General features: G+C 41.1%; 1 protein-coding gene across 3 annotated transcripts in view; it reads left to right on the top strand.

Moving 5' to 3' along the window:
- The window catches only part of slc4a3 (solute carrier family 4 member 3), an 84,184-nt gene that overhangs the window by 26,180 nt on the left and 35,890 nt on the right, over window positions 1-22,114 (top strand). For all 3 annotated transcript variants that reach the window (XM_079666850.1, XM_079666848.1, XM_079666849.1), the window contains exons 4-6: window positions 6,589-6,731; window positions 7,635-7,812; window positions 14,365-14,500. In XM_079666850.1, coding sequence (XP_079522976.1) covers window positions 6,589-6,731; window positions 7,635-7,812; window positions 14,365-14,500 — 457 coding nt within the window. The remainder of the gene's footprint in view (window positions 1-6,588; window positions 6,732-7,634; window positions 7,813-14,364; window positions 14,501-22,114) is intronic.

Raw genomic sequence — 22,114 nt, 5'->3', positions numbered from 1 at the left:
TCGGGTTTTTAGCCTGGTCTTGGGCACTATGAGCAGATGCTGGTCAGCCGACCTTAAGGCTCTGCCTGGGGTGTAGCGATGGAGGAGTTCAGCTACATAGGCCGGAGCCAGCCCATTTAGCGCTTTAAAAACAAATAAAAGGAGTTTAAAATAAATTCTGAACTGAATTGGAAGCCAGTGCAATGAGGCCAGAATTGGGGTGATGTGGTCACGCTTTTTGTGGCCAGTGAGAAGAAGTGCAGCTGCATTCTGCACTAGCTGCAGGCGTTTAATTGACGCCTGGTCCATACCCACGTACAGAGCGTTGCAGTAGTCCAACTTCGAGGTAACAAAGGCGTTAATAACCCTTTCCAGGTCTTTAAAATATAAAAACGAATTGGTCTTGGCCAATAGTCGTATTTAAAAAAAAGCAGGTTTTGACTACGCTGCTGACCTGCTTATCGAATTTAAAAGCGCTATTGAAGGTCACTCCAAGGTTCGTGACTGAGGGGAGGATATTATTTTTGAGGGAGCCCAGAATATCAACCTGGGAGGCTGGAGGTTGGGGTCCAAAAAAGATAACCTCAGTCTTGCTCTCATTGAGGTTGAGGACATTTTGGCTCAGCCAGGATTTGATCTCTGCTAAGCAGTCCATCAATAGCTGTAATGAGTCAACATTTGAATTGCGTGGCAGATATATCTGTACATCGTCGGCGTAGCAGTGTAATGGGATGTTGTGTTTTGTGAGAATTGAACCTAGGGGCAGTATGTACAGTAGAACAAGGATGGGGCCCAGAATCGAGCCTTGGGTAACCCCACAGGTAAGAGGGGCTTTGGTAGAGGAGAGGGCACCCAGCTGCACAGAGAAGCTACGGTCTGTCAGGTAGGACCTGAACCATGCAAGGGCAGAGCCTGTGATGCCTGCGGACTGTTCAAGCCATGACAACAGGATGCTATGGTCCACAGTATCAAAGGCAGCTGTCAGGTCTAACAGCACCAGGACAGCTGGGCTACCTGAGTCGGTGGCTAGGAGCAGATCATTAAAAACTCTCAAAAGGGCTGTTTCAGTGCTGTGCATGGGTTTGAAGCCAGACTGAAACTTTTCATGGATGCGATGCATAGTTAAAAAAGACTGCAGTTGGGCGTAGACTACTCGCTCCAGGGCTTTAGATAAAAAAGGTAGCTTGGAGATGGGCCTAAAATTTGCGAGAATGGAAGGGTCGAGATTTTTCTTTTTAAGTAGTGGCTTGAACACGGCATGTTTAAAGGCAGCTGGGACACACCCTGAGGGTAAAAGAGGTATTTATAAGTAATAAAATACTTGCTCCAACTGATTCGAAAACCTCTCTGAGAAAGCGAGAGGGAAAGCTGTCTGAGGTGCAGTTTATCGGCCGCAGGTGCATGACTACATCCGAGAGAGAAGAGAGGGATACAGGCTTAAAGTGGTCGAGGACAGCAGGGCACAGAAAAGTAGCAGGATCTGGGGTAGCACTAGTGTGGGCTAGCCTAAGCGCAGATACTTTTTCAATAAAAAATGTAAGAAACTTATCACAGAGAGTAGTCGATGGCACAATTGGAGAAGCATCACAGGGATTAATGATCGAGTTGAGGACATTTAAAAGGACCTGAGGTTTATGGCTGTTTTTTTAGATTAACAGAGAAATGTGCTCCGTTTTGGCTGCTTTGACTGCCGTCTGGTAGTCGGGAAGGCAAGCACGAAGGATTTCTAAGGAGACATGGAGTTTATCCTTTTTCCATTTTCTCTCTGCATGCCTGCATGCGCGTCTGAGAGCATGAGTACAGTCATTGAGCCACGGCTCTTAGAGAACTTTGGTGCGTCTAAGCGTAAAAGGAGCAACGGGTATGATTTCTTGCGTTCATGACACTTCATATCATGGATGTATAATAAGTGTAAACAGCGTGGGGAGGCGGGGCCTCATTTATTCCTATGAGAGCTGCTCATTGGCGCATGAAAATAAAATGGGCCAACTTTTGAGAGAGCGAAACGTCACAGATTACCCGTCATGCCTGAGAAGTACCCGTATGTGCGCTCATAGAGCATGCGCAACTTTAACCACGCCCCCCAAAAGGCTCGTTCACATCAAGCACGTCAATTTGCGTACACGTAACAGCACTGCACGTTCATGACAGCATGGTACTGGATTTGTTATGATGGATTTGATATTAACGAGGCGGCCGCTGCAGTTAGCAGTTAGCAGCTAGCGGCTAGCTAGTAATTATGCTAAGTTACACATCAATCGTTTTGTACTTTTATATTACGCTGACAACAGTATCTAGTGATATCCAAGCAACAGAGCTTAATTTAGCATGATACTTGTGTGGGTTGTACATGAAACCACTTGGTAATATTTAAAAATGTATGTATTTTGAAGCCTGTTATGATCAATTGTGAGTTAAATCTTATCTAAAAAGTAAAGCTGATGATGTATAACTGTGGTGGAGTTAAAATAACAATAGCCTATTTCTCTTTGAAATGTGAAGTAAAAGGATAGTAACTGTGACTATTCATGTTAAGTACCCCACAAGTACCAAAAACATATAATACTTGAAGGAAAGGTGTAAAATGTTCCCATAAATACTAATATTACACACTACAACACAGACTATAACACCCCTTTTTGTTAAACACCAACCATGTGTATAAATATACAGGACTGTCTCAGAAAATTAGAATATTGTGATAAAGTTCTTTATTTTCTGTAATGCAATTAAAAAAACAAAAATGTCATACATTCTGGATTCATTACAAATCAACTGAAATATTGCAAGCCTTTTATTATTTTAATATTGCTGATTATGGCATACAGCTTAAGAAAACTCAAATATCCTATCTCTAAATATTAGAATATCATGAAAAAGTATACTAGTAGGGTGTTCAACGAATCACTTGAATCGTCTAATTAACTCGAAACACCTGCAAGGGTTTCCTGAGCCTTGAAAAACACTCAGCTTGGTTCAGTAAACTAAATCACAAGTATGGGGAAGACTGCTGATCTGACTGCTGTCCAGAGGACCGTCATTGACACCCTCCATCAGGAGGGTAAGACACAAAAAGAAATTTCTCAAAGAGCAAGCTGTTCACAGAGTGCAGTTTCAAAGCACATCCACAAAAAGTCTGTTGGAAGGGGGAAATGTGGCAGGAAACGCTGCACAACCAAGAGAGATGACCGCAGCCTTAACAGCATTGTGAAGAAGAGTCGCTTCCAGAATTTGGGGGAGCTTCAAAGACAGTGGACTGAAGCTGGAGTCCAGGTATCAAAAGTCACTGTTCACAGACGTGTCCGGGAAATGGGCTACAATAGCCGTATTCCCATGGTCAAGCCACTTCTGAACTCAAGACAACGGAAGAGGCGTCTGACTTGGGCTAAGGAAAAGAAGCACTGGACAGTTGCACAGTGGTCCAAAGTCCTCTTTTCAGACGAAAGCAAGTTTTGTATTTCATTTGGAAGTCAAGGCGCCAGAGTCTGGAGAAAGGCTGGAGAGGAGCAAAATCCAAGTTGCTTGAAATCCAGTGTGAAGTTCCCACAGTCAGCGATGGTTTGGGGAGCCATGTCAGCTGCTGGTGTTGGTCCACTGTGTTTCATCAAGCCCAGAGTAAATGCAGCTGTGTACCAAGAGATTTTAGAGCACTACATGCTTCCGTCTGCTGAAAAGCTCTATGGAGATGAGGAATTCATTTTCCAGCATGATCTGGCACCTGCCCACAGTGCCAAAACCACCAGTAACTGGTGTACTGACCATGGCATTACTGTCCTCGATTGGCCTGCAAATTCCCCTGACCTGAACCCCATAGAGAATATGTGGGATATTGTGAAGAAGAAGCTGAAAGACACCAGACCCAACAATGCTAATGAGCTAAAGGCCGCTATTGAAGCATCCTGGGCATCCATAACACCTCAGCAATGCCACAGGCTGATTGCCTCCATGCCACGCCGCATTGATGCAGTAATCCGTGCAAAAGGATTCCCAACCAAGTACTGAGTGCATTAATGGACATTTTCAAATGTTTGATTGTGTTTTGCTGTTATAAATCTTTTTTTTTTACTTGGTCTGAGGAACTATTCTAATTTTTTGAGATAGGATTTTTGAGTTTTCTTAAGCTGTATGCCATAATCAGCAATATTAAAATAATAAAAGGCTTGCAATATTTCAGTTGATTTGTAATGAATCCAGAATGTATTACATTTTTGTTTTTTTAATTGCATTACAGAAAATAAAGAACTTTATCACAATATTCTAATTTTCTGAGACAGTCCTGTATATATAGATATATATGTCGCTAAAACTGTGGCTACCACACTGCTAAATCCTCCAAACTGTTACAGTCAGAACACGTAACATGAACGTGCCGGGCAGCGCGGTCCTGTGGGTTAGATGCGTGTTCATAATGCAGAGGAAAATAACTCTCAGAATAACGTTATTAGCACATTTTACAACTTAAGGACCGAATATTTTTAATAAGGGCTATACAAACGTTCACAAATGGTGGTTTATTTAGTTTTTAAAAAATTATCCAACGATTTACAGACCACTCTTTCACCATGTAAGTCAATGGGAAAAAGTGTTTCCGGGACCAGCAACCTAACGGAAGTGTAGTACCGCTGTTTGGCCAGAATGAATATTCTCATCAGAGTCCGGCGCACTTCTTGGGCGCTTGCTTCATAATGTATACGCATTTTGCGCTGTCCGGTCAGATCGCTCAACAGAGGGTGGAGCATCAGGTGATCATGCAGAGCTGCGTGTCTCCGCCAGACTCAGCAGCTGATCTGATCTCTCTCTCGGGTCCGGTTATACTTCACTCGCGTTTATGTCCATATCGATCAGATCCAGCTCTCCTGATCGGCCAGAGCACCGATCAAACTATTAAGAGTGAATATCGGCCGATAAGGACAGGCGGGGCTCCCCCCCGTTGACAGTTCACTGTCTAGCACTGGCTTCGTAGTGCACTGATCGATTAGGCTAAGTTAACCTGTAGCTGCTCCCTCCACACTCACAACAACTTCATACAGACATCAATAAAGCAGCTGTATTCGCCATACAGGAAACACACATTTAAAACGGTTTTACCTGACGTTTTTGTGTACACAAGCATTCATCAATGGTTCGGAAAGTAGCGCTGTACCTTAATAATATAAAGGTTGTATTTGCGTGCATTTCCTGTTAGTGAGATTGGAGGTGTCCTGAGATTAGCGCCTGCAGGCAGGCTCCATGGACCTGTCAGCTCCAGACAGCGCAAAATGTGTACATGAAGCGCTACGTCATGAATGCAAGAAATCTACGTGGTGGCGTGCTCATGTGATTGGCTTAGAATTAAGGAGACATCTGATTGGCTATAGATAGAAACAACTACAAGTACGAATCGGCTGACCGTCAGGGGAGTCTCAAAAAACCCACTCACGAATGCACAGCGATCCATGCACAGAAAGAGCTTTGTGTTTGCAGGTTCAGAGGTTTTAAACGGAAAACAAATATGTGAGGATCAAAAATACATATGTAAAACTTTTTTCTGTATTTGAATTTTATTTACATGTATATGAAACGGAACACATTTGTTTGTGCATTGAAAAACACTAGTGTGGATCCGGAAATACAAGTGTAAATCATTTTGCGGATCATGAAATACAAGTTTGAATCCTTCTGTGTGCATGTGTGTATTATGAGACTGTTCTGAGCCCATAGTTAAGTACACAGAGCAGGTGTGGACCGTACTGGCAACAGGAACTTTCAACATAAAGATTTGAATTTAAGGTATAACCAGGCAAAACAGAAAAGGTGTTCAGGAGGTCAGGTGGTTGCAGGGCTGATGGGGAACAGGTGCAACCAATTAGGCCAGGAGAGAAAGGAAGTTCAAAGAGACATGACACTGGGACGATGTTTTTACAAAATGAAATAGGAAACATAAAAGAACAAAAATCTAAACCATGACACAGCTGCAGCAGGTCAAACAAGGACAGCCTTCAGAGCTTTCCCTCGGGACACTACAAGCTGAAATACAGCCTAACTTCATCTTGATTTCCATTTATTTTTCCCTGAGGAAGGCATGACGCAGGAGAATGGAACACTGACTGCAGTTTTTTAAACACACACTCTCTCACCTCCACTTCAGTTACCTACAGCTGCTCATGTAAACCATTAGATATTGGGTTTTTCTTAGTAATAAAATACATACATTTATTTTTGTTCCAAACTGGACGCAAATGTTGATTTCTAAACTGTCCCCCAGATGTTTACCGTGACCTTAAATACACCAAACCCATGTCGAAACGTAACCCTATATAACCCAGGGGCAAAATGTTCTGCTCAGTTTCCCATGTCCTACATAGATTCTCTCTTACCAATGGAGCTTTGCCTTCTGTCATTGGATGTCCTTCTGTCCGCTGGAAACGTAAACAGACAAATTAGATTTAGGTTTTTCCAGCATAGAGCACATTTTTTGATAGAGAAAAAGTTTATTCTTTGGTTCACTGCCCTCAAAAAAGGCCATTTCAGGCTACAGAATGCAGTTCCTCCTCATGAAATTGACGCATCATGACTTAGCCATGCTGACTTATTTGCATTTTGACTTGAGAACACTTTGTGTGTGTACAGGTCACAGATTTGAGGACAACCCCGGGGTGAGGCGCCACCTGGTGAAGAAGTCCTCACGATGTCTGGTGACACGAAACAGCAGCGGCTCCACGCCACTGAGCAGCCTGAAGAAGAAGAGAGCAGCAGATAAGAAAACACATGAGGTTTGAGGACCCCCCCATGCTACATGAAACACTTCGATATGCACGCAACATATAACCATTAATGGTCAGTTATCCGAATCATCTTTAATGCAGTATTAAGAGGAGACTGTACAGGTGAATAGGTACAAATATTTAACTTATAGTTATCACCATGTAACTTTCCCAGTTGATTACATACACTAAGCCAATTTGTTTTATTAAAATGTATATTAAATGTCATGGTTAAATATATAAATGAAGCATTATCTAATGCAACATTTAGGTGGATTGATGAGAAATACATAAACAATCAATTGATCAATACATGCAGCCCTCCATATCACAAAATCACTTTCCATTGTCGATATACATGTATATACAAACTTGTTGTTAAGTATGACTCCATATAGATAGGTCTCATAAAGGCCAAGTCTCATGGAGTGCAATCTCAGTTTCACATTCACATACAGTGACCTGATGAGACCTGAACTTGTGTTCAACCTCAATTTGACAGCAAAAAAGGTACCAAACACACAAATCAAACGAGTGTTTTATTGTGTTGCTCTGAAAACACTTTGTTGAAAATGAATTATATGATAGAATGTGAATAAATGTCTCTCCAAAGCATTTGGTTATCCTCTGAGTGCAAACCACTCTCGGCTGGATCCAAACCGCTTAGTTAGGTTGCTCCCCATAATTTTGTGTGTCCGCTGTATCATCGGATTAGCTGTCTTTGAATTTATGTTGTTTTGATTTGAACAAATATGCAAGAAAGGGGCAGCCAAACGGTTGTGCTGCTGTTTTTTTAAACTAAAATAGTTAGTATAGGTGTTAACCTTTTTAAACCTAGTTCGACTGTAGAATATTAAAATTGAAAGATGTCATTTTCACAGTTTTTATATGTTCGCTCTACCCCGTCTCCAGCTGTTTGTGGAGCTGAACGAGCTGATCGTGAAGGACCATGAAATGCGTTGGAAGGAGCGCGCCCGCTGGATCAAGTTTGAGGAGGATGTGGAGGAGGAGACGGACCGCTGGGGCAAACCTCACGTGGCCTCGCTGTCCTTCCGCAGCTTGCTGGAGCTCCGCCGCACCATCACACACGGTAAACAGCTCCTGAAGGCACCCAGCGGTTTTATGGTCTAATGCTGGGGTGCCCACACTTTTTTGAAATGACCAGCTCACCGAGGTCTACCAACCAAAACTAAAATCCCAAATTGCAAGGGTTGCTGAATAACATGTTTCATGGGATAACTACAATAGGGCTGCAACAAACAATTAATTTGATAATCGATTAATCTATCGATTAATGAAACGATTAATGGACTATTCGGACTATTACTGTATGCCTTGCACAATTTCTCAAACGCTCTTATTTAGCCATCAACTTTTAGATTTAGCTTGTGGTTGTTTTAGGAATGTGGAAACTAACAATGAAGACAATAAAGATGAATACTTGATTCAAAAATACATATATATAATATTTCACATCAAAAGAAACAATTTGTTAAAACAATGTTTTAACAAATGGTAAATAATCTGATAACAAAACTGTAAACAGAATAGCTGAAACTTTAACAAAATAAATAACTCAGTTACCTCTGATCATTAACCCATGTTTGTATAATGTAGTTAACTCCGTGTGTTGCTGCTAGCATACATAACACCTGACGTGGAAACGTTACTCGTGGATAGAGCTACAGAGCTGCTAGAAAGACAGTAACCCGGTGCATTCCTCCGTCTGAATGTGGTGCACTTTTGCTAAATGTTTAGACAAATTGCTTGTGTTACCGCCCTTACATGCTAAACACTCTTGGCAAGGAGCATTATCCACCTCAAGACGAGTAACATTTAACCACACCTTGGAGCGCTTCTCTCCACCATCTCCTCCGTGTTTTGCTGCATGTACTGTAGCAGCCGTGTGTGTGCAAACTGCCCCGCCCCCTCGCGCACAGACGGGAGAGAGATCTCGTCTGGATTGGAAAGGTCGAAAATACACCGACCATAGACGCATTTGTTTGTCTTTTTGCATGTTAGAAACGAGATGGCGACACTAAGGCCTTTTCTCATTTCTCTAACTCCCCTCCTCGACTCCTATCCTCGAGACTTAGTCCCGCCCACAGGAGATGCGAGCGGAGGAGCCGAGGAGGGGAACCGAGGGGAAGCAGCAGGCGGTTAGAGAAATGAGAACTCCTCTCCTCTGAGCGGTCATTTTAAAGAGACGTCCATTAATGATGACAGGAGGCACAGCAGCCCTCTGTCTGATGGATAGATGTGTTCATGACGACTTATATATTTACTTTAATATAAATCCCCCCCCTCTCTGGTCGCTACAATAAGGAAAATAAATTACGGGACAAAAGTTTTATTTACAAGTATTAAAAGTAAGCAGAGGACACCTATGGGCTCAGAACAGTCTCATAATACACACATGCACACAGAAGGATTCACACTTGTATTTCCGGATCCACACTTGTGTTTTTCAACGCACACACAAATGTGTTCCATTTCATATACATGTAAATAAAATCCAAATACAGAAAAAAGTTTTAAATGTGTATTTATGATCCACACATATTTATTTTCCGTTTAAAACCTCTGAACCTGCACAAACCGCTTTCTGTGCATGGATCGCTGTGCATTCGTGTGTGGGTTTTTTGAGACTCCCCTGACGGTCAGCCGATTCATACTTGTAATTTTTTCTATCTATAGCGAATCAGATGTCTCCTCAATTCTAAGCCAATCACATGAGCGTGCCCTCACAAGGGTAGATTTCTTGCGTTCATGACGTAGCGCTTCATGTACGCATTTTGCGCAGTCCGGAGCTGACAGGTCCATAGAGCCTGCATGCAGGCGCTAATCTCAGGACACCTCCACTCTCAGTACATTGCCACTTTTCGAACAGGAAATGCACGCAAATACAAGCCTTTATATTATTAAGGTACAGCGCCACTTTCCGAACCATTGATGAATATAAATATAATATATGTGTGTACACAAAAACCGCAGGCAATACCGTTTTAAATGTGTGTTTCCTGTATGGCGAATACAGCTGCTTTATTTATGTCTGTATGAAGTTGTTGTGAGTGTGGAGGGAGCAGCTACAGGTTAGCTTAGCCTAATCGATCAGTGCACTACGAAACCAGTGCTAGACAGTGAACTTTCAACGGGGGGGAGCCCCACCGGTCATTATTAACAGGAGAGCTGGATCTGATCGATATGGACATAAACGCGAGTGAAATATAACCGGACGCGAGAGAGAGATCAGATCAGCTGCTGAGTCTGACGGAGACAAGCAGCTCTGCATGATCACCTGATGCTCCGCCCTCTGTTTAGCGAGCTGACCAGAAATCCTATCCACGTGGGGGCGCGCTCATGTGATTGGCTTAGACTGGAGGAGACATCTGATTGGCTATAGATGAGATAAATTACAAGTACGAATCGGGTGAGCGTCAGGGGAGTCTCAAAAAACCCACACACGAATGCACAGCGATCCGTGCACAGAAAGCGGTTTGTGTTTGCAGGTTCAGAGGTTTTAAACGGAAAACAAATATGTGTGGATCAAAAATACATATGTACAACTTTTTCCTGTGTTTGGATTTTATTTACATGTATATGAAACGGAACACATTTGTGTGTGCATTGAAAAACACAAGTGTGGATCCGGAAATACAAGTGTGAATCCTTCCTTGTGCATGTGTGTATTATGAGACTGTTCTGAGCCCATATAAACCAAACCAACTGAGAACTGTCTGTCCGCTGCATCTACGCACACACTGTACCACACACACCTACACGACACACACGCACCTACAGCTCCTAAAACAGCTACAGCCGTTGTGTATTTTATTATGTGAAGCACTAAATGGTTTTAGAAAAATATTGACTCTTTGTTTGTAGCCTAGATATCTACTAAACTAAAAAAAATAAAGAGAGTAGGCCTGTTATACTGAGTGATATATATTATACACACTTCTCTGCTTTCTGCACGGACCTCACAGCTGTTCTCTCTGTAAACATCGCGTCGCAATGAAAGCAGTTAATAAAATAATATCCAGGGGATGCATGCAGAGCTGTCAGTGGCTGAGATAAGTCCGGCCGTGCATCACGACTCTTTGAAACATCTCTTTTCCTGGAAATGCATCCACGAAGGAGCCGTGGAGGACCGTGGAGGACCCATCAGTCTATCCTCGGTTATAGCTCCTCCAGAGAGCCTCCTCGACGCTCGATCCTCGGTCCTCGAAGTGCATTTAGAGAAATGAGATGTCCTTGACCCGCTGAAATTCATTTCCGGGTCACTACCAGAGGACCGAGGAGTCGAGGAGTCGAGGAGGGGGATTTGATGAAATGAGAAAGGGCCTAAGACTGCAAGATAATGTTTTTGTAGCAATAATACATGACCTGATGATTCCCACATGATGAGGGAAGTCGCTGTCATATGCCTTGTGAACACTCCGATAATGTTGGCAAATAACCTAGAAAAACAAAGAAATATTCTTCCTCCCATTCGGTGTGGAATTGGTATGTTTTTAGCTTTTTGCTCGGTCCCGCACTAATTTTGTTGTTTGTCTCTTTAACTTAATTTGAGATTTCCCGGCACTTGACTGAATTTGTATCGCTTTGCATTCTGGGTTAACAGACTGGAAAGCGATAGGTCGCTTTTTCTGTCAATCAAGTAAACTCCTGAATTAAGTGGCAGTGAGGCCAAGGGAGAAGGGATCAAAACCTGTTTTGTCTATTTTAACGGAGCTGGATTTTCTTTTTTATGAATGACGCGCGATCTACCAGCATTGCCTGCAGCTGAAAATACTCACACAAAGATGAGTGGGAAAAGAAGAACTCATCCAGTGTGCTGAGCTCAAGCATCTCAAATAACGAGATAGATGTGCATACATTTACCATGTCAACATTTAACCGAGTACTCAATGTGCATAATACAAAAGGCAGGAGGAAAGAAAAAGACAATTCTGGTTATTTCATTTTTGAAGCCTGTTCCAAAAGTAAATCTCCAGAAGTACAAAGCTAACGTAAGGCTATAAACAAACTCCATCACATGGCTGGGCATATCCAGCGCTAAGCTAAAGGCGGCTAATGTTCAGCATGATGACATGCTGCCAACGCGCATTGAGCGTGAGAGCATGGGCGGCGCCAGGATGTTTTTGCTGCAGTAGCTTAGCAGTTGCTATATGACAGCAAAGCGTTGCTAGTTCATTTTCTAAATAAATAAACAAACAACACCAGTGGGCCAAGCACGAGCCTGTTCATATTGTAGCGTTCACCGCTATTCAAGATCACAGATCACGAGCCTTCAATGTCGAAAACGTTCTCTTTATTTTCTGGTATTGACGGCCACAGCCATGCCTTACAGAACCAATCAATAGTATAACACTCATTATGACTTTTCCCAACACTCGAAGACAACTCCTACCGTCTTGTACTCCCTCCACACACACACCGAAAACGCACACACACCTGGAAGGGGCGGTCTCTCCCTAACTCCCACCAACAACATTGCCTAAATAACTTTACAAATGTACTAAACTGTGCACATCTGATAATGATATGGCAACCACTGTAAGCAGCAATATATCTGAGTGCAAGTGTACAGTTTGAGCAGAAGCAGAGCAAATCTAAGCGCAAGCAGGCACTATTTGAGTGCGAGGACAGGGTTTGAGGGAAAGAAATACATATTCTGAACGTGAAATCAATAAAGTATACTCTCAAATTTAAATACGACGCTCTTGAATAAAGATAGGGAATACCCCCCTAAATAACTGACATAACTATTAACTTGGACACGCTACAATATTATCATTAATAAATTCCCCTGACACTTATAACATTACTTTGCAAGGTAAGCACAACCAAAATAAGTTTGTAAAAACAGAATTTGAACACTGTTTCTGTGCTCCTACAATATTTTTGTATAATACCATTACACCCTAAGCGTACAAGTACACAATAGCGATCGTTCACTTTCAACTGGCATGCTGTGGCCACACACACACACACACACACACACACACACACACACACACACACACACACACACACACACACACACACACACACACACACACACACACACACACACACACACACACACACACACACACACACACACACACACACACACACACACACACACACACACACACACACACACACACACAGCATCTCCGTTGGAGATCGCGGTCGTTTACGCTGAATTGTGAGAAATCTTTCCATTTTCGATCTGTGTTCACATACTAAGAATTATAACAACATTGGCCAAGTAAGATTTTGCGCTTTAACTTACAACGACCCCTGAAATATCTTGCGAGAATGTGTATAAATATATATATAGATACATTTTCATCAACAATGGGGTTGCTAAGCCGTTGCTAGGCCAATTGTTGCTCCAAGCTACCCCCTGGCGCCGCCCCTGCGTGAGAGTCACGCAATTAACACATATCTCACATACTCACGCCACACATGCCTTTCCTGACATTAATTTTTCGTCCAAAATAAATATCTATAAATATAAAAATAAAGTGAAGGAACAGCAAACCGAGCGGTCTACGAAATGTGACGGTCTGGTTTACGGAAGACTTCCTGTTTACTTCACCTGACACCCGCAGTCCCTAGCACTGTCGCCTAGCAACCTGGACAGTGACACCCTGTTGTTCATGTTTTACAGGTGACAGGTGTGTGCCTGTTTGATAGACTCTCCACCAGGGTTAGAGTTATGTGGGAGCCAATGGGAGCTGAGCTCCGATAAGGAGGGGTCTGAGCTCCCATGAAAGTTATTTAGGCTACGTTAACGAGGTACATTGGCTAAAAGAAAAACGCATCGTATTCTCTCTTGAATGACAATATGCCTGCACTCAGGGATGTTGTGCTGCCGCCGGAGAGCACCGGGACGCCGCTCCGAGCGAGAAAGAGAGAGAGAGAGCGCACAGTACCTGGCGTTGTTGTTGTTATCTCAGTATTTCTTTAACGGTTTGGTCACAATTTATGTAAACAATTATTTCTGAGGCACACCTTTATATGATCATTATAGTTATAAAACAATAAGAGAATACATGAAAAACGATTATGAAATACAACAAAGTAAAACAAGAATACAGCTTAAAATGGGAGTGATTTGTAAAATATCCATAAAGAAAAAGTACATCTGTTTACAGTTCTGTTTCATATGAGTGTTCAGAGAGGTATCCAACATTGCACTTTACCCCTGCTTACACCTATTTGTGAGCTGATTATCGAGCCTTCATTGCAAGAGTCACGGGTGCACTGTGTATGTGCATATTCAACGGTAGCGCCCGGTACATTAATGGGAAACCCTAAATGTTTGAGCACCCTCTGAAACGTCAAGCTACCCCACAGCACCCCCAAAACTAAATATCTGGCGCCGCCACTGGTTTATGTAAGCGACCTCTAATTTATTAGACATACACATGAAATGTTCTTTTTTTTTGTTCTACTAAACTACTAATTCCAGCAAGCCTATATTGCTGAAGCACAACTTTTTGTGTATGTGCACAAGACTACAGGTGACATAATCACAGCAAACAAAACTATTTGGATCAGACAGAGATACATTAGAATAGTTATTAAACAATCTGGTGTTAGCATTCTGTTTGGATCCTCATCTCCCTGTTTCTTCCTCCCCCAGGGGCCATCCTGCTGGACCTGGAGCAGAACACTCTGCCCGGCATCGCCCACCTGGTGGTGGAGACCATGATCATCTCCGATCAGATCAGAGCTGAGGACAGATCCAGTGTCCTCCGGGCTCTGCTCCTCAAACACAGGTCAGTCACCAGGCTAACAGTAACCAGTGTCATAAAGCTGGTCAAACTATAAAGTGAATATTGCAAAAGTTAAAAATGCATAAATACAAAGTCATGGAGATAATTGATAATCTCCATGACTCCAAAGAAATTAGGCATTCACTAATTTGACTATATTCAATGTTTCAACAGGCTACACTGGTTCAGGAATGCTGTTATAGAGTTTTAGCACAATAATAAATGTTGCTTTGATTCATTATTAAAGGGCCCATGTCATTCCCATTTCTACTGATCATAATTCCATTGTTGAGGTATACTAAAATAGATTTATACTGTGCAATTTTCCAAACTCACATTGGTTTCTCATACAGCATCTCTGTAAAGTATGTGTATTCAGCAGTATTCACTGTCTGTCCTAAACGGCTTGTTGGAGCTCCTGCCCCCCCCCCCTCCCTGTGTGCCCAGTGTGCTCTGATTGGTCGGGACGTTGAGATGCTCGTTGCTAGGATCTACTGTGAGGAGCGGACAGTAGAGATGTTAAGATTCACAGATTCGCATCGGTGCACCGGCATAAACGTTCAAGATGCGAGTGCACCGGTTGAAAGAGTGCACATCGGCTACAGTTTGAGTTGAACCGGGTTGAACTCGTGATGCATCGATTGCGTAGCGTCTTTGCATCGGTAAAAAAACGATTCATTCATATAAAATCCCCTCATCTTGTCAACGCTCAGCAGAGACGATCTTTGATATTTGCTTCGCCACTACGGAGGCCGAGAGTCTCAGTTATCAACACACACGGAAGTTGAGGAGAAAGAGAAACACAGCGCACCGAAAAATACCTACAAATCAAACGTTTGGCAACACTTCGGATTGTTCAAGAAAGACGGTGTAATAGTCCTTTATGCTATATAGTTGACTGCAGGTCATGGAGAGTAATAAGGTATCCGTAGACCTTGGTATGAGGTATCTTTATTACTTAACAGGTCTACAGCCATGATACATAGATCCGTCCTAGATGCGGACTTGCATACACACAGTATCACTCCGCAGCCGCACCCCATCAGTAACGTCCTGATGGTATATGTGCGCGGCACTATATACTACAGACGGTCAACTTGAAAAATCACTCGCAAATTGTTAACGATGCCGAGCCGCTTTAAAGTACACAATTAGTTCGAGGAACTTAGCGACGCACATAAAGAGGCGACGTGGGGTCTGCGGCTGAAAAGAGAAACCTGAAAGTTAGACACATGAGTTAAATCACTCAGTGAGGTGTTCTGTCAGAGAGAGTGGTGTTTAGTTTACCGCAGCCTGTGACGGCCAATAATAATTTTAATGTTTTCCTTACTGTAAGCAGTTATGAAATACCTGTTTGTGAAAGGTTATTTGTATTCTTTATTGTTCATATAGAACCCACTGCTTTCTGCTCACTGGTGAGTTAGCCTATGAATGAGTGTTAAGCACATCAGGCTGGCAGCTGTATGGGCATTGCTCTATGGTAGCTGTTATTTGCACATTGTTAATCATGGGCAATGCATCCTTAAATTATTTAACTGTGAGGTGTTATACAATTGTACTGTAGTCTGGAGAGCTTTTAAAGGTAAAAAGATAAACGACATGATGGGATGTGCAGTACCAAATATGTAAAGCACTTTTTTGTTAATGTATGATTTGCTGCATATAAGGAATAAAACAAAAATCCTCTGTCGTACCATATTGAAGTATCATTATTTTTGCATCGTGTTGAATCGCATCGTATCGCCCCGAATCGCATAATGTTGAATCAAATCGTATCAAACTGTATCTCAACAGGGGTGAATCGTATCGTATTGCATCGCCTGGTGTTTCAAATGTATCGTTAATGTATCGTATCGTGGCAACGTATCGAGATGCGCATCGCATCGGCCTCAGTGATGGAGATGCACATCTCTAGCGGACAGGCTTCCGGGTCGGCGATACAGCGAGAACAAGCAAAACTCATCCTGAACACACACAAACACTCACAGCCGAAATGAAAACAATAAGTGTGGCTTGATATTGAGTAAGAAAAAGGTTTATAACGCTGTGAGAATGGGTCTGCGGAGAGCATTTCTCCGAGATCCCAACTTAGCAGCCCGAAAAACGTTTACCCATTTAAACAGTCGTGGTAGATACCTTGTTTGTTTTAAACATCATAAATACACAAACAACAATGAATAATTACAGGTTGTGTACCCAAATCTCCCGCTGGTCCAAACAAAGTAGGAACAGCATTGTTCTTCAGTGCCCTACGCTGTACATATCCGGCATGAATCACTGAATGGTTTGTGAAGCTTTGTTTCGTGAAAGGCTGGCAGAGGGTGTGGCCTCCGAGTATTCACACGTCAAAGTACCCAGGAAGTAATCAATGGAAAATGTGAAATCTCCAACGAGGCTTTTTGGGGCAGCATAGACTGTGTTAGAGTTTTACTCGCTACAGGGTGTACTTTGAGGGTTTTTGACAATGCCGGCCGTTTACATAAAAACCTTTATAACACACAAGGGGACGGGTAATAACCGGAAAAACATGACATGGGCCCTTTAATACTGGCAACTAGTGTTTAGTTGACACATTTCTAGTGAACAATAGCACTGCATTTCCTGCTATTACTTCATAAGTCTATTCATCTCTAGCCAGTAAAGTGCTCTAAATTGTGAAGCTGCATCAGTTGAAAATGTCAAGTGTATTAGCAGTTACTACATACAGCGAGTCCCAGTTCAAACTTAAAATATACAAATACTGCAATATGTTTATTAGAGGAACAATCACTATTGTTTAACCTTACTCAACAGTGAGTGACATAACATTTAACTCGAACATTATTATTTTAATGTTTATAAGCACATTTAACATGCCATTACTTGTCAGCTTAATGTGGGCACGTTATTTTTGACTTATGTTTGATTTACGAGGACTCTTATTCTGTCTTTTATAGTTTTTATCTAAATGCCTGAACCAGCACTTCTAATTGCAGGGTTTATTTGTAGTGTTAGTTACCATGGCAACATATCTGTATTTCATCCCATTTAATACCAAAGTTAGATGAGTTCAGGTGATTCTTTATCCGTGTATGTACCGACCTGTCAGTGTCTTGTAGTCAGGATGCAGCTTTGTTAACTATTTCAATGTGCTGTAGGTATGGCAGCATGATAAATCAAATCTTACTCTCCTCCTCCTCTTCCTCCACCTCCTCCTCAGTACTCATTTTCCGGCTGTGTAGTTATATAAAAAAAGAGGCTGGCTAAGGGAAACTGAACAGGGAATTTCCAAATTGTGACATTTAACAACAGTTGGCTAATCGTCAGCGTACTTCCCCGGGGTTGAGTAAAGTTGCAAATGTTGAGACTGTGCTGTCGCTGCACTGAGCCGTAAAGTCTTCAGATTAAAAGTGTGAGTCTCCTGCGTGTGAGCAATCCTGGCCCTTTAATACAGGTGTTAAACACATAGTATCTGTAAAAATATGTGCTTTCTCTGATATATTTACTTTCAATCTGATGGTAATAATTATGATGGACAGCTTGATCATCCCGAAAAATAATTTCAACCCATCAAAATCACTATTAATCGTCAATTATAGCAGATGTTTTTATAAAATAAACTAATATTCAAATTGGCACCAGTAGTTTAAAAAATGTATGATAAGCTGCTGAGTTTAGTCAAACATGTCATAAATCCCCATTTTAATATCTATTTCATATTGCTCTAAAAACATTACTTTAAACAGCTGTATTTGTCTTAAGTCTTTTGCCAAAATCTAAACTTACAAGATTTATTTGACCAAATAACAATAACGTTATAATTTACCTTCATCAAATACAAATGTTCACTGAATAAAGCTTGAACGCATCATACTGTAACTCAATGGAACCAAGCAGGACAGCACTTCCCACCAGTTGCTAACTGCTAAAGCTAGCTACTGTAGCTCTCCTTCTGCGGATTTGTTGTTAACATGTAACGACGGCCTGTTCATTACTACAGACCAAGAATAAAAAACACTGATATAAAACATCTTAACTAGCATGAAACCACCCTTTTAACGATTGTTTTACTTTTCATAAACCTTGACTCAGTATGTGTTTGGTTTGAAGTCAGACAGACAGGATTTAGGATGAAAGCAAATAAAGCTGTCAGCAGAACTTGTTATTTTAGCCTTTACGGTATTTTCTCGATTTGTGGTTTCTGCCTGCGCTGTTTTTTTTCAGCTAACCGTGTTAGCCACTGTTGTTATCAAGTTCGGTGTGTTGATGGAAATGATTGGGTGTGATGATTTAAAAAGAGCAGCATTGCTTGGTAGTAGAGTTGCAAGGGACTGGATATCAAGGCAACCAACAACTTGTTTTTAAGGTGTAAGGACCTTAATATGAAAATGAAATTAGTCAGCACACACAACTTCTTTGAGGACATTATCGTTCAAAGCAAGTGTTCGTAAATACCAGAGGGGATAGTTAAATCACATCCTGCACGCTACTAAATTTAACATCAACATCACATGTCATCTCCACTCTACAGCTCTCTCAAATGGTTCCCACTTATTGATCGGCAATTGCATTGACATGACAGCTAAACTGACCTGAGAATTACGGTCAATGGAACATGCGAGTAGTGCTTTATAGATTTTTCTCAGTTATATAACCAAAAAAAACAAGTGAAGTAAATGTAGGCTGTCAAATTGAATTAACAGAGGAAAGTTAAGCCATGCCTGTCAGGAATACAGATGTTGTTTTCATGCTCACTCATTCCCCAGTTTGTATCTTGTATTCAGGGATCGCTTTAAATGATATTCCGTATTTAATGGTCATTCAAAACAGATCATTTGCAATGCATGCCTGGACAAGGATTCATTTTTAAACCCAATTGAATTATATTTGATTATTTAGCACAACACTTTACACACCCAAAAATTAAGAAAGATAACATTAAAGCTTTGATTTCAAAATCAGTTTAGTTTTTACTCTAAAGTTACATTAAAATGTACATCTGTCACACTAAAACAACAAAGATAATGTGATTTAGTATTAGCTTTAAAGTTGAACTAGGAGGTTTACCTTTCAAAATGGCTGCGTTAGTGAGACGGATTGAGCAAAATAACCAAGTTAAGGGATAGACTCAATCCGAGCAGGTTATTTGGATGTTGCTGAATTTTCTCAAGATACTAGTTCAAAAAGGGACATTTGATCTTTGATTATATCCAACCCAGTCTCACGACATTTCGTGTTATAGTCACGAAATGTAATCTATTGATTCGTGTTCACCAACACGATTTTTCCCTTTTTTTTGTGTCACACGGAAAGATTTTAAAAGCAATGTATTTCAATTGGTAGTATGTTTCGTGCCTGCACCACGTCTTTTTGTCCGTTCGGGTCTTGGAAGACCGGAAGTGTGGTTTATAAAAACATTTTCTTACTCAATATCAAGGCACGATTATTGTTTTTATTTTAAATTGTATAATTTCTGACTTTTTTTGCCATCTGTGAGGAAAATAAATGGGGCTCAGAATACTGAAATATGTATTTTTTAAATCTTTTTTTCCTTCTAATTTGTTGTTATTTTCTGTTATTTACAATTATCCTTGTTTTTATCTATTTGTTTAATTCTATAATCTCTGGCTTTTTTTGCCGTCCGTCAGGAACTGAATTTCGAAATAAAGTCATTAATAGTATTATGTATGAAATTATTTTGTCTATTAACTAGGACGCCAGGTCACGTTATGACTGTCTTTTTTATGTTGCTGTGGGGCTTTTCCATCGGTTTGGGGTTTAAAATATAAAAACAGTAATAAGCCAATAAATAATAAGCCTTATCAGCCATAACTATCAACAGAATTGCGTTGCCAGTCAACAGCTTGGGGCGAAAATGAGGGGTTACGCATGGTAACCCTTTTTATATTAGCACAGGCGGAGCCCTCTACTGGACTCCATAGGTGCTACCCTTTGATCATATCATGCAAGCATTCATCCACTGACACTTCTATAAGTCTGTGGACTCTATGTCCTGACAGGCTGGAGTTTGTGCAACCTGCACAAACACAAGCTCACCATGATTAAAAATGGTGAAATGCAATGTAAAATGACCAGCTCACTAAATCACAACCGCTCAAACCAACTACAAACTACTACCGCGGATTGGGCAGAGAAGGAGTCAGAGAAAGTTGCTCCCCCATGTGACGTAATATGACGCGTTTTTAGTAGCAGAGCTCAAAACGGCTCCTTTCCCTCTGAATTCCTGCCCTTATGCCTTGTAAAACATATCAAATCCTGCATTAACTTTTTAAATTGTAATTTTCAGGCAAGGTTAAGCATAAATGTAGTAAAAAAAGAAAACCTGCAAGTTGCTCTTTAATGATGTATATTGAACAGTTTTACTTTGAAACTAATATATCATCTTCTAAGAAAGGCAACAAAGAAGCCCAAAAAGTAACAAAAATATGAACACCATACAAGGGTTAAAATCGTTCTGTGTGAAAATCGTGTTGGTGAACACGAATCAATAGATTACATTTCGTGACTATAACACGAAATGCTGTGAGAGTGGGTTGTTATATCGGCACAAAAGGGGGTAAGGACATTTATAGCCATTTTAACCATGAACTTTAATAACTTTGGTTATACAAACCGGCACAAAGGATTAACAAACTACATTCTCATTAGCCTTAGTTTGTCCGAATTAGCAGATGATAGCATGCTTACACGCTGAACTAAGTTAGGGGACATAACAACCTGATCTCACCAGAATGCGTGACTCCACCACGACTCCTTAACACCACATTACGGGGTGGACTCACAAACTTTGTTTTTTGTTCTCTGACTCACTCGATTCCTGTTTTGAATAGTGTGCCGTCGATGGGTTTCATTCCATTTCAAAATGCTGTTTGACGATCGGCGTAAACTTTGCGCGCTGCCACTCCAACATCCAATCACAGAGCTTGAGGGCAAAGCACATGGTGTAGTCCCAAACGACAGCTGAGGATTCTGGGTAGTGCAGTGTCTTCGGCCATCCTAAACTGAACAAATATTTGTTTCTCCGAATCGAAGGCGAAAATTACAAAAGCATTGTACACAATTTAAACCAATCAATGTTGTGTAATCAACAAGGATAATCTGGTGTTTTTGAGTTGATGAGTAGTGCAGATATCACTGTAAAATCAATCGACAGTAAAGAGAATACTTACTTCCGGGTGTAAAATCCTCCGTTATCCAATGGGAATGGACGCTCACATTGCTCTCCGTAATACAATAAAGGGGACATGATCAAATCGGAATATAATGTTCTTTTAAAAAACGTTAACTAAAGGGAACAATCTATTTGACACAGCTGAAGCTCTGGCCTTTTTTAAAAACTAACTAATTTAATAAAAATCACAGTTGTATTACACACAATGCACTGTTTTTTGAGAACAAAAATTAGTAACTAATGCACCATAATACATTCTGACGAAAAATAAAAATGATTATGAATACAAATAAAATAAAAGAAGCCTCCCGTGAGTTACTACAAGCTATAAAGTAGATTTTAAAACGTTTTATTGAATAAAAGCTCACTGCAGGACGTTGTAGAAATGTGTGTGTGCACCACGATAAAAGAGCCTCATTCACTTTAAATTGGGGTTGTTTGCGTGG

The sequence above is a fragment of the Notothenia rossii genome, assembly GCF_949606895.1.
Source record: "Notothenia rossii genome assembly, chromosome: 2".
NCBI lineage: Eukaryota > Metazoa > Chordata > Actinopteri > Perciformes > Nototheniidae > Notothenia > Notothenia rossii.
This window is presented reverse-complemented; position numbering and strand designations above follow the sequence as displayed.